The 17519-nt window shown below is 39.5% G+C and overlaps 1 protein-coding gene across 2 annotated transcripts in view; it reads right to left on the bottom strand.

Moving 5' to 3' along the window:
- Dclk1 (doublecortin like kinase 1) overlaps positions 1-17519 on the bottom strand; it is a 320710-nt gene that overhangs the window by 72767 nt on the left and 230424 nt on the right. For both annotated transcript variants that reach the window (XM_034636480.2, XM_034636488.2), the window contains exon 6: positions 1580-1674. In XM_034636480.2, the coding sequence (XP_034492371.1) occupies positions 1580-1674 (95 nt within the window). The remainder of the gene's footprint in view (positions 1-1579; positions 1675-17519) is intronic.

The following is a 17519-nucleotide window of genomic DNA, read 5'->3' as shown; positions in this document are numbered from 1 at the left end:
TTCACTATCAACAAACAGTTTGCATCTGTAGCAGGGATTCTCAATCACTCTTAATTTGATATCAACATCAACAACTAAACATGAGCTTCATCAATAAATCTGGAATCTGAATTTAATTGGATCAAAGAATAAAGGGGGATTTCTGTGCTAGGTGTACTCTCCAAAGCCTCCATTTAGTTAGAGACAGGGTGGGAAACTTTTCTGAAAGAGGATCCTTAATGTGCTGTATCTAATACAATCCCTATAAGATTAGAGCCTTACTGGGTGACATTTACATGAAAAGAATGGCCACACAGGCTCTTTCTTCACTCATGGGTAGGGCTTTAGGAGATTATACAAAATTGGCCAATTCTTCTTTGATTATTTGTTAATGATTCTGGACTTTATAATGCCCATATAGAAGCTTCATCCAACAATCTAAACAAGTTCAGCCTCATGCCAGGTGAATCAGTGAAGAAAGATAATAAAGCCTGACACCTGGTGCTACAGGCTCCAGTGGGACTAGGAACTGACCAAGTCCCCCTTCTCCCCTCTGTTGAGATGGCCAGTAGTTCTGTCAGCCTAAAGACCCAATCTGGGCAGGAGACTTGAAGAGAGGGGCTTCCATTTGGGGTGAAGCTTAAATTTATGGAATCAAGAAGTGTCACTTTAAAAAAACATAACAAAAGAAACCAAATTCAAGAATCCAGTATTTGAGTGCAATAGCCGTGAGAAACCTAGCTTATTAAAACATTTGGTGACTATCATCATAATAAACTCTCCTAAGGGCATGCCCTCCCCTGACCTTAATTTTGAAATCAAAACCATGAGAGCCTTCTATTTCCTTCCTTGAACCTTCCCCAATCCCCCTATCCAATTTTCTTATTCTTGTCTTAGTGTTACTGGAAAGGTCAAATAGGACAGGCTGTGAGGGGACAGAACAGTAGTTCTTCCACCCAGAATGGAGAGCTAACTCTTACTCTGTTCCTTAACATGCAGAAACTAACACTGTTTTGCAACTTTTTCACTTTGTTCTCCAAGCTCAGCCAATTTCTCTCTTATTACACAAGAGGCTCAAAATAAATACAAGTAGAGATGAGAGAGCATGAGCTCAATATGGGTTTCATTCACAAAACCATTTAGCCTATGTACCCACCCCCTATCCCAGGAGCTCCTGGCTGCTCTGGAACACCACTCTAAGCCACACAGCAACTCCCCTCCATCCCAAAACAGCACTCTTCCTTTTCCTGAAGGGGCTGGTAATCAGTGATGCTATCTAATAAAATTCATTACCATTAAGGAAGCTTAAAAACTAGTGCTTATAAAGTCTGTGCATTTAAAACAAAAAAGAAAAAAAAAGAGGAAGGTATTTAAAAGTGAAGCAGCCAATGTACATTCTCTTTAGAGTTAAGATCTGGACCGAGATGATGGAGAAATTAAAAGCCCAGAGTTCTCACTACACCATAGCAATGGTAAGTGACCCAGTATTGTCACCCCCTGCCCTGGCGTGGTGGTTATTCCCTAGAGACAAGCAGCACTATTTGTTTCTTGCATCAAGGCTCAGACAGAACTTAAACAGGTAGCTTGCTTGTTTCCTTACCCTCTGCTTCCGCAGGCTTCCTGGACTGGTGGGTGATGGGCTTGGCGACTTGCCCGATCGAGGAGTAGAGAGCTGACTACCAGGGGTTCCATTAACTAGAAATACAAAGAATCACACAGAGAGAAAAATGGCATGTTAAATAATTTTCGTGACAATTCATCTTTTCAGAGAAACAAACAGAGAGGGACATCTGCTAAAATTTAGATATTCATTTATCTGTATCATGGAGAAAAGCCTTAGAGGGATAACTGTCTTCAGAAAGTCACTATTTTGTGAATCCTGTGTTTAATAGAGCCGCAGGTTACATAATAATTTTTAAAATGTACTTTTTACAACTTCTGATGAAAGTATTAATAATAGCTTTATCTGTGCCAACAGAGAATTTAAAAATGAGGTTAAGACATTTTCAGTGAGATTCCTCCTTTTCTTTAGATGCCCCATGCTAACCCAGTAGGAGCAAATGTTTGCACAGCTCACAAGGTACATCCTCAGATCACTGTGGGTATTTTTGTTGTTGTTGTTTGTTTTTAAACAATTACTTACTTAATCACTTCTGGAAGTTCCTGTGTCCATGTGTTTCCTATTCATCCACCAGCCTGATTCTGGTGGCCTTGCTTTAAACAGTACAAAGTAATTGGCCACAGACACTGAAGAACTCCTCACAGTTTGTCTGTGCTGCCATTGAAAATTAAAGCTGTTCTCTAGCAGGTTCAAATCACTGGAATTCTGCCTCATTCTCAACTTTTGAGAATTAGAATACACTATTGTCATTAAACTGAGATAAACCCACAGAACTCAAAAAAGCAATTCTTTTCTCTAAGCAGCATTGCCTCTAAGAACAGAGAAAACACCTAGAGACAGATTTTTTTTTTTATCAAGACACATAAAGTTGCCTCTATTTTACTTGTAAAAATGACATTACAGTCCACACTGAGTAAGGTAGAACCAGGCAGGAGACACATAACACTCTGGAGGTGTACAACAGACACTTTCCAGGAGGGAGAGCGACAGTGCATTCCACTTACCTTCAATGAGTTCTAACATGGACACAGTGTTTGACCTGACAATGGCAAGAGGCAAGATCTCCTCTCAGCACTAAGCCGAGCACCAGCGGAAGTAGGGACGCGGTTGGATTAGTTAAGGATGGCTAAGGCTGCGCCCCGAGCAGCTGAATGAGATGCAGGATTCATCAGCAGATGCCTTTTCTGCGTAAGGCTGACGTCTTCCCAGCAGCAGTGGGAGGTGCGGGTTCTGTCTTAGTCTATATCAAAGGTGTCAATTAAGCCTCATGCCAACGCGGAGCCACTGCTACCCCCACCGACACACTCACTCCCGGAAGCCCCAGCCTTCCCAGTCCTTTGCACTGAATCATAATAAAGTGCTCTGGGGGCAAGAGCCCCAGTGACTCATCTGAGAATCAAAATGACAATAACTCTTTTAAAGCCTGGCAACTACTAGGTAATAAGGACACCCTCACAAAATTCACTGGCAAGGTACAGTGTTTATTGATTTTTCCTAAACCATGTTTTCACAAAAACTTAACGGCCCATGAAAGTGGGAAGCTCCTTGTTTTCATCTCCTCCCAAGACCTTAAAAAAATGTCACACACGGTATGTTCTGTGCATGTCTAATTATTCTGCACCAATAAAAAGAATGTCAAGTACCTCATGCAGCACTAATTTGCAGTTTTGTCTTTGAAATGTATTTGGTGACTCCTTCTTAAAAAACAAAACCTGTGGGTTTTCTTTCTTTCTTTTTTTTCAGAGTGAAATGGGAAGCTGAGAATGCTTTAATTTTCTTGTATACTACAGAATTTTCTTTGCTGAATGAGCTTCCTGCTTGAGACTCAACACATTGGACTTCCCAGCCAGTGGCTCAGTAATGACAAGGACAACAGAATAGTACAGAGGCTAAAATCTACTACCAGCATGGGAAAAGATACACTGCTGATTGACCAGGAATGTGCTGTATACATGTAATGTATTCTATGCCCACTTCTAGTCCACTTTATATCTTTATGCAATACCTAAAGAATACTCAGACTGAACTGGAAAATGAACAAATAGGAAGTGAACCCTGTATTAACACTTTTCACTCTGGGGTCTCTAATCTTACCAAGTTGAATGGGAAATGAAGAAAAAGAGGAAAACAGTCCTAGGCATAAACTTCTCACTTTAAGAATGCAAAACAAGCTGGGGGCGGTGGCCCAGACACTTAATCCCAGTGGCTTGAGAGGCTGAGACAGGAGAATTCCAAGTTCAAAGCCAGCCTCAGCAACTGCGAGGCATTAAGCAACTTAGTGAGACCATGTCTCTAAATAAAGTACAAAATAGGACTGGGGATGTCCCTGAGTTCAATCCCCAGTACCAAAAAAAAAAAAAAAAGCAAAACAATAACAATATATTTGTATGTAGTAAGTACCCATTAAACATGTATCTCAGTTTATTGAAAACTTATTTTGTATGTATCAGTCAATACACTTAAATCTCTTTATAAATGCACATACATTTATGCATTTAAGGATATACATATTATCTCAATTAAATCTCACAGACTCTGAGGTTGACATAATTATTTCTCTCCATTTCACTGATGAGAAAATAGAGTCATAAAAATGATGATCAATTTGACAAACAAATGGGGGATAGAGGCCAAAATCTAACCTAAATAATCCAAAACTACACCTTCACTAGCTGCACCAGCCTTCTACCCCAGGGGAAAATCAGAGAACTAAACTATTCATTACAATGCAGCATTTTGAAGGGGGAAGTCCTGGGTGTTGCAATTGGAATTCTAACAGGTTCAAATCAGGAAGGTCTACAACCAAAGGAGTCAAGGTTGACCTTGGAGAGGGCAGTGGGTACGGGAGTTAGCCAGGTGATTTTGCAGAGGGCACAATGAGGGAAATGCATCTCAAGCCCAGGAGACAAGTGTTATTCATGGAAGTGACCTGAATAAATTAGCCACAACAGGTAGGTGAAGTTGGACAGAGAAAAGTGTTATGAATGAGGATGGAGGAAGAGACAGAGGCTGCAGGAAGTGCAAAGCATTAAAATTCAGGTGAAGGAGTTTGGTTTTTATCCAAAGGGCAAAGAGAAGTTATTGAATGATTTTAAGTAGGAGCAGAGGGATCAGGTTTGCATTTTAAAGAGCTCTCAAGAGCTCTTGGCCTGCCAAGAATGGCAGAGAGGGGAACAATACTGGGCACAGGCTAGTCCTTATGAGAATGTCAAGGTGGGGGAAAGTAGGACACATTAAGGTTCTATGGCCAGAGATGGTGGTGAGATTTGGCTCAGGGTAGGCAGTGGGGGTGGAAGTAAATGGAAATGTTGCAGAGATATTTAAGAGGTTAAAAACTATAGAACTACAGTATTTGCCAATGGATTGGTTGAAGATTAAAGGGAACAAGTTCCAAAGGATAAGAGAGAGTTGGGACACACTGAACTGAAGGTCCTCACGTGATCTCAAGTCTGCCACACTGGTCTGTGTTGCTTTTCCTGTTTTAGAGGAAGAAACTGACTTTCAAAGAAGTGACTTGCTCAAAGACAAGCCGCTGAAAGGCAGCAGAGCTAGAGCTGAGCCTCACTTATGTCTCATTCAAAAGCCTTAGCACTTGTCCCAGGAGCAACCAGTCTGGTCCTAGCACCTCAGGCATACAGAACTTCCACCCCACCTGCAGAGTGGGCACCTCAAGCCCTCTCCCTCACTGGGGTCCTTGGACCCATCTCCTTGCTTTAAAGACACTGGGTCCAGTGCTTTCTCTTCTATTACCATCAGTCTGGAAAAATGAAACCCAAATGCCAAACACATCATTTACGTTTTACAACATGACCTGCCTGAAAGTTGGGGACAGTCTGTGCTCTTAATGTCGGAGGTCTTTTCAGACTCCTTCTAAGCCCAAAAGCATTAGCCACCTCTTAAAATGGCTCTTGACACCCAGAAGGTATTACACTCCTTCTTGTTGAATCTTTGCTAGAATACTTTTATAAGTAATTTCGACGCCTGTATTGAGTTTATTTGCTTTTTATTCTGTGACACCACAAGTCCCTGAGTGCCAGTGAGAAGGGCTTTGTTACTTATTCATTTGTACTTATTACAATTCAATTGGCATTATTTTCCAGAGGCCCTTATTAAACAATTCTTTACCTTGAATGGGGAAAATTTTCAGCTTCATGTGGTTATTCTTAAATAGCCAAGTCTAAGAATGAATTATTTCAATCTGAATTCACTGAATTTGGAATTAATAAAGAATTCACCACTGCCTTATGCCCAGTTTTGGTTTCCTTCACTCAGATCGGTCTGGGTACATTTTCCTTCAATCCTGAATTCCCTTGCTTTGCTTGTTACCTCTTGAATGAAAAGTGCTAAACTTTAGGATGGATTATTAGCAGATACCATGATGGTCACTTACATAACTGGGCCCCAAAGGGCTGTGGAAGAAATCTGAGCACAGGACTCTTACCGGCCCATATCCATGACACTTTCTTTCAACTCAGCTGTCACCTACGTCTATCAGGGATCCAACAGTACACAGTAGTCTCTCCTTATCTGTGTTTTTACTGTCCACAGTTTCAGTAACCCGAGGTTAACTGATATCTGAAAATATTAGTAAGTAGAAAACTCTAGAAATAAACCAGTCATAGTTTTAAATATCTCTCATTACAGTGCATTGTTGTAACTGTTGCATTTATCATTAGTTATTGTTGTTAATCTCTTACTAACTCATAAACTAAACTTTATCAAAGGAGGTATGTACAGGAAAAATGTAGTATATATAGGGTTTGGTACTCTCTTAGGTGTCAGGAATCCATGGAATATCTTGGAATGTATCCCTATTGATGAGGAGGGATAACTATGTATTGGTGATAGCACATTGTTAAATAATACCACTCATGAAGTGTCTGGATTCACTTCTTTCTCCATAATTTCAGACAGCTGATCCTACTCTTTTTTTTTTTACTAATTGAAGCTACAAAGTCAGGGTTCTGTATCAACCCATTAGTACACAGAGTGTACACTAAGTACACGCTAGACTCTCGTTGGTCCTATTCTCCAGGAAGCTCATAATTGAATATGAAAGTTACCAAAACATTATAGAATTTGAAAACACTTGGCTGATCCTTGACTAATCCATGATTCCTTTTAAATGACTTTAGACATATGTGTCTGTTATATTGAGCAAACCCCTCTTTGAACTTAAAGGGTTTATTTTCTTTATAGTTGTACTCTTAAGACTCAGACACCAACTGCAAGGTCTCAGACTGGTCCTGAAATTAGAGAAATTTCTAAGCAAGACAATTTAATTGAAAGGTGAGCACTTTTTAAATTGTGTTCTTGCCATATCCAGACACTGTGCTAAATAGAGTGGATTCAAAAATAAAACACACAGAAACTGTATGGATTGGTCTAGAGTCACCAAACATTAGAGTATGTATATCACCAGGAATAAAATGAGACTTCATGGGAAAAATCAAACTTCTGCTGAAATGGGACTTTCCTAAAACACTAAGTGTCTATAGGAAGTAAGTAAGGACATCTAGTTCTCTCTGGGGAGAAGAGGGGAGGGGGAATAGACACACATGTGACTATTTTAAAATACAAAATCTATTGAAATAAAAGATCAGAGCTTAAAGAACCGGAGTTGGTTCTTTGTACCCAAATCAGAGAGTTGATGAACTTTTGATCTGTCCTTTCTTTCTTTGGATGCACAGATCTCAAAGCTATTATCAAATATGGACATGAAGAGAGGACAAAAGGGTAATTTATACATCACTACTTTCTATAAAGCAGTAATGAACTCTGCTGGGAGAAACTCCAGACAGGAAACCAACTCATACACACTGCTACCACCTGCTACAAGGCCCCTCCTTGCTCTCTAGAAAAAGGAAGACTGCTAGGACTGAACACCTGAAATGTTTTCTGCGCGGCTTTTCCTGCATTTAAATATGGTTGTGGTATAAGAAACAATGTCTATATAACTCCATTTGATCCTTACTACTTTTCTTTATAAAAAGATTTTACCAAGTATTTGTATTTATAATTTTGTCCTGTTATCAAACAAAACCTATTCTGATGATTTTATCAATATCTTAGCAAAGTCAAAAGAAAGCAAAAAGCACACATTGAAAAACCTAGAAAATATATATTAAATGGTAGAACTATGTATAGTTGATATTCCTACATTTCTGAAATGTTTAATGATGATAATGTGTTACTTTATGAAGAAGATATTTAAAAATTGATTTCTTAATAGGGAGTTTTATTTTATGACAAAATAATGATTTTGAAGTCAAAATAAGCTTTAGAGTGACAATCTTCAATGGTTATTGGGTGTTTTTTTTTTTTTTTTTTTGTCTTGTTTTCTTTTTCTTCTCTATAATGTCTTTTACTCTTCAGGCCAGATCATTTTTATATTCTTTCAAGCATATATAAACTTCAACATTTTTGCTATACCACAAAATTCTGGCATTTCTTTTCCTCCTCTTCTTTTTTTATTTTATTGCAACAGTGAGTAACTTTTTGGACATGAACTCTACCTTGCCATTTCCCTGTCTTCTTTTAGCACACAGAGAGGCTCATTTATTTCTGTCCTGAATTTGTTGGGTTGAAGGGAGGGAATGTGTTCATATATATATGTGTATGTCTGTGGTTTGGGGAGGTGGCAACTGAGGTACATCGCTAGGGAGTTCTGGCTTCCAGCCTGAGACTGGCCCTCACTTCCTAATCCTGCCAATGCTGTAGATTCTCTTTTCCCAACCCTTGTCCAGTGCTTCTCACATTATTGAGAAAAAAAATGAAAGAAAGAAGAAAGGAAAGACATGTGGACACACATACAAAGAGATAAGAGATGACCATTTAACAGAGTAAGAAAAAAGGTATTCTTTCCTAATTCTAGCTTCTCATGTGCTCACCTCGTACAGGTACGTAGAGCTTTGATTTTTTCCAAAGGGACCATCTGCTGAGAATAATGGGGATAAGGGAGAGGAAGAAACAGAGGAGAGGAAGAAAGGGACATGACTCTGAATTTTTTAAATAAGTACTTAGAGAAAGTTCCTTAAACCTCAGAAAATCTAGGCAAGCTCATCAGCTTCTAGTATTTCCTAGTTCATTCACACAGTCAACATTTACCAGTTGGAACTCACAGGTGTCATAGAACATACAAAGAACTCTTGCTTTGAGACTTTGCTATCTGGTAGGGTGGTGCAACATGTCACCTGCAGACTGGGAGCCCAACCAACTGCCACAGTACTGCAGAGCTAGAGAAGACTCTCAACGGTGAGATAAGATGACCAGGGGACATTTTGCTGAGATCAGTCGGGCAGAGTTGGGTATTGTGTTAGTCAGATTTTCATCATTGTGATCAAAATACATGACCAGGACAACTTACAGGAGGAAAAGTTTATTTGGGGCTCACAGTTTCTGAGGTTCAGTCTAGTTAGCCAGTTTACCCCTCTGGGCAAGAGGTGAGGCAGAACAGCACAGCAGAAGTGCATAACAGAGAAAACCGGCTTGGTTCATGACAGCCAGGAAACAGAGAGAAAGCTAGACACCAAAGAAAGCTAAACTCCAAAGGCACCCCCCCACCAGAGGCTGACTTCCTCCAGCCCCCCGACCACTTGCCAAAAGTTACTACCCAGTATGATCTAATCATTCCACTTCTGAACATTCCTGTGTTAACACAGGAGATTTTGGAGGACACTTTATATTCAAACCACAACAGGTACATTGTTGTTGTTGTTTTTTTGGTGGGTGGGTGGGGTACAAGGGATTGAACTCAGGAGCACTTGACCACTGAGCCACATCCCCAGGCTTATAATGTATTTTTATTTAGAGACAGGGTCTCACTGAATTGCTTAGAGTCTTGCTTTTGCTGAGGCTGGCTTTGAACCCATGATCCTCCTGTCTCAGCCTCCTGAGCCGCTGGGATTACAGGTGTGCCCCACTGTACCTGGTGATGCATTAGTTTTTGACATCAGAAGTGACAGAGGAAGACATTGTATGTCAGGAATAAAAATGTGGAAAAGTCCAAGAGTTACCTGGGGAAACTTCTAGGATGGAGAAGAAAGAGATGTGGCTGGAAAGGAAGACCTTGTTCAAATCAAAGATGGTCCTTCACCTGAGACAGGAATTTGGACTGTCTGACAATGAGTAAAGGCAGGAAGTGGGACCCTGGTGTGCCAAGCAGATGTAAGAAGCAAAGGACGAAGGCAAGGAGGTCAGCGGGTAGATAGTGTCTGTAGCCTGTGAGAAGCAGAGGAGTCCTAGAACAATAGGGAGGCCGCCCAGGTGGAAAGGGAGTAAGAGAAAGCGTTGCAAAGGGCCCCAGACGAACTGAATGTGGAAAGGAGGGGAGAGGGAATCAAAGATTATTTCACAGTAAAAAGGAAAAAAAGTTTAACTCAATAAAATACGATCATCTAGAGTTGTTAGGTATAAAATGAAGGAATGTTTGAACCCCTATCAGAGGGGATCCAAGGACAAGCTGTAGTTATTACAAGGGAATTGGGCAACCATGGGCACCAGTGGCTGGGGTGGTGAGAGTCAGGACTGAGTGGGAAGCCTCTCTGATGCTCTACCCCACCAGTAGCTGCGGGACAGAGCCTATTCCAGTGAAGCTGGAAGTCAGCCTTGGGGCAGCCCTGTAATGGCCCCATGGAGAGCATTCCCAGACAAGGCCCCATGACCACTGAAATAGCTCCTTCCCAGGCATCCAGTGGGGTCCAGCCAAATCCTATGACCTTCTTTCAGATGCTACTTTACTTCTCAGCATCCACCACATCCATCCACCTCCATCTTGACTTTGCCTCTTTGACTCTGATACTCTACTCCATGTCCTCTGGTCTCCTTCCTCCCCTGATCTGCTCTGAGAATTGCACATGTTCCTCAGGGTTCCATTTTCATCTTCACAAATCTCTCAGTGGGGGAGAGGAAGGAATCTTACGTTTCTGTTATTGAAATCACTCCTATCTGCCAGCATCTCCCAAATAGACCTTGTCAGCTTCAAAACAGTTCCTTATTGCTAGTTGCCTACTGACCTTTCCAAAGCATCTCACACTCCCCATGTCTAAAATGGGGTTCATTCCCTACCTCCCTTCTTCATTGGACAAACCTAAACCTGCTCCTCATTCCTGATTCCTTTCTTCCTCTGGCTTCACAACCAGTTAGATTTCTGGTTTCATTTCCCTTTTGAAGTCTCTCCCATTCCTAATGGGGCTGTTTCAATTCTGTCCTGATAACTTCTTTCCAGGATGACTGCTGGAGCCTCCTAGAGTTATCCTGGCCCCTCATAGGGAACCATCCTTTCTAATATGGTGCCATTGTTCCTAAAACTCAACTGTGATTTATCAAGCTCTTGATAAAAATCCCCTTTCACCTCCTAATATGCCTTCACAGCCCTGTGCACTCGGACAAGCAAATGGACTATCACCATGTTCTTCAGCCCTTTCCTAGAATTCTATTATTTATTTTATTGGATTAATAACTGTTCCCTAATACTTCATATATTTTCATGGGTTTGTGCCTTATCTCAAAAAGGGAGTGTCATCCTGGCCCTTCTTATTCTGGCACAATTCTTCTAGTACCAATGTATAAGTCCTTGTCTCTTAGAAGGTTTTTTTTTTTTTTTTTTACCCTATTAATGAGATTGAACCCTTTCTTCCTCTGGGCTTTCATGTCATTTACCACACAATTACAGAAAGTGCTGTATATGTTTGTCTCCCAATTAGAATACAAGCAACTTTAAAGGCAAGGACTGTGGTTTAATTATCTCTGTATCCTTGGGGCCTAATACAGGCCTGAAACACGGCAGACACTCGGGAAATGTCTAATTAACCTGGGGCATCAACAGTAGGGAGTTATAAAAGAGGCTGATGTAGGCTGCTGTTCCCAAGTAAACAGTAAGTCAAGATAATGGTTCAAAGCTTTGAAGAGTATATTTGAGTATCTTTCTGGGGTCAGTACTAGGGGGAGCTGATGAGTGAAAAGACAGAAAATGGACAAAGGGACGGGTTCTATATGCAGCAAGAAATTCCCCAAATTCAAGAGATGAATTACCAGCCTCTTGATTTTCTTGGTGTATATTGTTTTCAACGATTCCTTTGGAGCCTCAAAGCAGAAGAGATCCTCCATGGAACAAATAAACCTGAAATATCTGCACTAAAGGAAAAGGCTGAACTAAAGATTAATAACTAGCAATCTGCCTTTGAAGGCATTGCATAGAAATCAAAAGAATTTGACAAATTGGACTAGTGAGCTGATTAAAATTCTCTTCACTTCCCCAGCTTTGATTCTTATCTTATCTGCATATGTTGCATAAAATATTTTATATAACCATAAAAAAGTAAAATTTGAATAGCATAAATAAAAAGACTTAAGAATTTCCTGAATCACATACAAAAAGTTGCATGCCTGGGGAGTATGGAATGGGGTTTCAGTGGTATAAGTTCACTAAGGGTATCCAGTTTTTCTCTCTTCCATATGCTCACTCTTGCATTCCCAGTACCCAGCATTGATGATCCATGGTGGGTTCTCAGTGTGTACTGAATAAATCAATGATTGTTGCTATGAGTATCTCTCAAGACTACTTTGTCATCCTAGATATTCTTTCAATCATCTCTAGACTACTTATAACACCTAATATAATGTAAATACTATAGAAAGAGTTGTTATACTGTATTATTTAGGGAATCGTGACAGGAAAAAATGTCTCTCCATGATCAGCACTGACACGATATTTTTTTCATGAATATCTTTGATATTCATATGAAGTTGTGGAGTTAATAGATATAGAATCTGCAGATACAGAAAGCAACTGTGCATTAGACTATGTGCTTCCGAAGGGAAAGAAAGTGCATTAGTTCATGCTCAAATTGATGGGTGCAAGACAGCATGGAGGGTTTGATTATGCTTGCTACTATTTCTATAGATTGATATTTTAGATTGAGGATGTCATTTGTTATGGTTTGAGTGCGAGATGACTCCCAAAAGCTCACATGTGAGAAAATAGAAGGTTTAGAGGAGAAATTATTGGGTTAAGACAGGCTTAACCCAATCAGTGTACTGATACCCTGATGGGATTAACTGGGTGGTAGCTAAAGGCAGGTAGGGTGTGGCTGGAGGAGGTGGGCCATTAGGGACATGCTTTTGGGGAATACATTTTGCATCTAGTGAGTAGAGTCTCTCTTTGTTTCCTGATCATCATGTGAGCTGCTTCCCTCCATCACACTCTTCCACCATGTTGTTCTGCCTCACCTCAGGCCCTGAGGAATGGAGCCTATTGTCTATGGATTGAGACCTCTGAAACTGTGAGCCCCCAAATAAAGTTTTCCACTTCTATAATTATTCTTGTCAGATCTTTTAGTCACAGCAATGAAAAAAGCTGACTAAAACATTATTCTATGAGAAGTTGGCAATGTATCGAAACACAATAAAACTCCAAAACAAAACAAAGCAAAATTCCCCAAGTTCTAAAAGATCCAAGAAAAGGTCAAAATTTTGAAATATGTAAGTTTTAAGGAGGACTGAAGCAATAAAACTTCAAGACAGGGACACATGGTTTTCTTATACTTTTCACATGAAGAAAACAATGTAAAACAAAATTCAAACTTTGTTGGTCTTTATTGAAATCAAATTAGTGCATATTCTATTGTTATTTTTGGAGATATTTTGTTATAACTTTTCTATACAGGTAAAGGCATTTGCTTTAAATAATTTACTTTTAAATTACGTATTTTATAAGATGTCTGTGTTTCAAGAAAACACGTTTAAAGAGTTAACCCATATTAAACATGCTTTATGATGCTCTTATATATTCTTGTTTCTTTAAGAAGTAACTAAAAACCATTTTTCCAGTTTCTCAGTGATTCTGTATTCCAAGTCCCAGTCCTGGGGGTTTGATATTCTTTTGGGTGTTGTTAAACTTTCTGGTTTCTCTTTCTTCTAGTTCCATTTTCATTCTTTGGGCCCCTTCTGTAATAGAGACTAATAATAATTCAACAGCTATGTGAGTTATGTTATCTATAAATTATTTGGGGGGCCTTGACCTCTGTGCTTCTTGAGAGTAGGGGCTCCTTCCTTTCATCTCTACAACATTAGCGCCTAGCAAATGCTCCATGCCAGCAAGCCTGTGACTGAAATTTATGAATGTGTAAATGAACACCTTACATGAATAAATCACTTTTAACTTCTTTGAGTCCTGAGAAGAGAAATGGGTAAGGATAGAAGGAAGATTTATAGAGGATTCTTGTTCTTGTTCTAACGCTGACCTACAAAGGCAAGTTTCTGTCCACCACTGACAAAGTTGGGGCAAATCATTCACCTTTCTGGGAAGCTGGTACTAGAAGACTAATATTTAGGCTTCTGTGGTAAGGTATTATGTTACCAATTAAGGCATGATGTTACCAATTCAAAATAAGATACTAGAGTAGCTATATCCTGGCAATTAAAACTCCTATAAGTGGAGCAAAGATGCAGGTATCAAAGACGGCCAGCTTGTAGCTAGAGTGTCATGAGCCCCAGGTACCAGCCTTGTGCTGCTGCTCAACTCTGACTGGCCAGAGCTCTGGACTCAGCCCTGCCTCTGCTTCCTAATTTCTACACACAAATCACAATAGCTTGTCACATTTGTTGAGAGATGGTTGGGAGGATCACAAAAGATCAAAGGGATTAAAGTCCTGTGTACACTCTGCTGTTTCATTTAAATCTAAATTAACCATATGCTATGGTTCAGACAAGTGTCCCTTGAAGGCCCACATGAGGAAGGCTTGGTCCCCAGCCTATAGTGCTATTGGGAGGTGACAGAGCCTTTAGGAGGGGCCTAGTGGGAGGAAGTCAGGTCACTGGAGGCATACTCAAAGAGGATTGCAGGATACTGATCTCTCTCTCTCTTTATTTGCTTCCTGGCTGCCATGAGGTAAGCAGCTTCCTCTGGCATGCACTCCCATCATGAGATACTGCCTTGCCACAGGTCCAGAAGAAATGAGGTCAACCAATCATGAACTGAAATCTCCAAAATTGTGAGCCAAAATAAACCTTTCCCCCTTTCAGTTGATTATCTCAGGTATTTTGTTATAGTAACAGAAATCTAATAGCTAACACACCATATGATTGTTAACAGGAGCATGACCCTAACATTGAGCAAATGTTAACTTTTTAAAAAATATATTTTTAGTTGTAAATGGACACAAGATCTTTGTTTATTAATTTACTTTTATGTAGTGCTGAGGATTGAACCCAGTACTTCACATGTATGAGGCAAGCACTCTACCACTGAACTACAGCCCCAGCTCCAAATGTTAACTTTTTAATATGCCCCAATTTCTAAATAATGTAGGAAGATGCATTTTGGAAGTTAAAATTTAAAAAACTGAAGTAGAAATTATTTCTAATTTTAGATTAATGTTTAAAGAGAAAAAAAAACAAAGACTATTTAATGTTCAAAAGCCAGATTCATAGTGGTAACTGAGTATGGGGTAATATCAATATTTCTCAGATATTAAAATAAAATCATTCACTGGCTGGGGTTGTGGCTTAGTGGTAAAGCACTACCAAGCATGTGCGAGGCCCTGGGTTTGATCCTCAGCACCACACAAAAATAAATAAATAAATAAAAGGTATTGTATCCAACTACAATTAAAAATAAAAATTTAAAAATAAAATAAAATCATTCACATTCTAGTCCCTATGATTTATGAAAAGCACCAAACTGGTTATTTTAAGAAAACTGACGCAATTAATATAGACATAATTTAGTGCCCTTTCTCCTGGTTTCAAGTCACACAGGTGAGTAGGAATGGGAGGCCTGGGCCAGAGCAGTGCAGGAGCCCAAAGGAGGGCTTCCCTGACATACTGCAGCTGTGCTTGCCCCCATGAGAATGGCAGCACCACTAGAATTCCTAAACTCTGGGCTCAGATTCCCCAGAAATGGAGTGGTCATGAGGTCATTGGCATAGTTCACCCATTAGTGACTGGAAACTGGCTGCTCTGTTAACCCTCTGCAGATTAGAGTCTTCCAGAGGAAGGTGGTAATACTTGAAAGCAAGTCAGAATAAAGGGATAATCTTTGCTTATTAAGAGCTGGAAATAACTGCATATTGTAACCAGAAAATGGCTGTGTGTCATCTCTTCTAAGTCAAAATGCAGGAAATTGAAAATTTCATGTACATAAAAGGCTCCCATTAAACAAATCACCTTTGGTACCATATAATTTTTTTAACTAAAAGCTAATTTTAAAGAACATATTGATTTAAAAATGGATTTGGATTTCATTTTCTTTATGGGAATAATACCTGGCCTGGCTTACCTATCACAAATTCCAAATTAATGCTGGTTAAATCAACTAGGTTTTAACTAGAGTTGAAAAGGACTTCAAGCAAACAATAGAAAATGGAAATATTTGTGCAAAGCACCCTGCTGATTTTGAAGTAATGTGTCTACCTACCTTATGCTTCCAAGAGAAATAATTACAAATGTTGGCAGTAACAGATACAAATTACATTTAATTATATTTGCCTACCTGTTTTTTGAGTTTGCAGGATTATTTTTGGTAAGTGAATATAAATTTAGAGATGCCAAATGGTAACTATGTTATCTGTTAATTCTAAGTTGAAATTATTGCCTGTGTTCATAATTATCTTTTAAGATTTGATTTGTGAATTTGTTCTTCAACATGTGCATAACATGGCCCACCATCCCTTTTTTGACTTATAGAGACCAAAACAAACAAAAAAGGAAAAGGAAAAACATGTCCCAGCAGTATCAAATTCCTATAATTGTTAGCAATAAAAACAATAATTAAGAGATATAGTTCATAATGATTATCTTGAAATATCTATAAGGTAAAGACATAAGAATTAGGCTCATCGCTCTCATTATCAGATGTCCCTCCTTCTGAAATTTGTTATTAGGATTAATGCTGTGAAGAAGGAGAGTAGAAAGATTAAGTAAAAATCTGTCAAAGTCTAAGGTAGTTTGAATTGGGGATTAATTTTGTCTTTTAATTTTGATTTTTTTTTAATTTGCAGTATTGGGGATTGAACCCAGGGCCTGTGCGTGCAAGGTAAGCACTCCATCACTGAGCTACCCTCCAGTCCAATGGTAATTATTTTTAATAGTATGGATGACATTTCAGTATGTGTGGGAGCTCTTTCTTCTTCACCTTCGCTCATGATTGCACTAAATAACTAAAATTTTTGTGGCAATAGTCTGTCTAGGCTTGTGACCTCTTTCTCCTTTACTGCTCCATGAGATTCATCCCATATCCAGGTTTGGTTAGAATAAAAAATAAAGAATTTCTTTGATGAAAGCCTCATTTTGAACTTGTCAGTCAGTCCATGGGCCTGATAAGACTTCCAGGGGAGTAACATACAGCAATCCTAGAAGCACGCTGTCATTTTGTGGAGTGTGTTTAGGGTATCTCTCTTGAAAGGAGGGACTTTTCCCAAAATGCTAGGGAAGGGATGGTTTTCAGACAGAATTCCTCTTCTAGTTGGTGTCTAATTCTCAGGCCATTGTAAGAAGGTGGAAGAAGTCAACATTTGATGCTCTCCTCTGCTCATTGCTCTATTGGTCTATACTTCAGAGTATCTAGAGCTCTGCTGTTGAGTGACAGGGGCTAGCGATAGACATGGCTACTTACTTAGAGATAAGTGGAAATATAGAAATTAAGTCATTTCTGCAAGGCCAATGAGTTAAGATGAGCATGCCATATCTTTTCCCCTGGGTTACCCAGAATTAAATGAATTTCTGTATTTATTTCCTTTCTGTTACTCATAATCTAGTGGCTCTCAAATTTGGGCAAGCATCAGAATCACCTTGGAGAGCTTTGGAAACCCAAACATCCTGATGGCCAGCTCCAGAGTTTCCGATTCAAGCAGGTCTGCTGAAGGGATCAAGGCCTGGCATGGCTGACCCGTGTTTAGGTGGTAGTGATGCTTCTAGACTG

This window comes from Marmota flaviventris, chromosome 4 (assembly GCF_047511675.1).
Source record: "Marmota flaviventris isolate mMarFla1 chromosome 4, mMarFla1.hap1, whole genome shotgun sequence".
In the NCBI taxonomy this organism is placed as follows: domain Eukaryota; kingdom Metazoa; phylum Chordata; class Mammalia; order Rodentia; family Sciuridae; genus Marmota; species Marmota flaviventris.
This window is presented reverse-complemented; position numbering and strand designations above follow the sequence as displayed.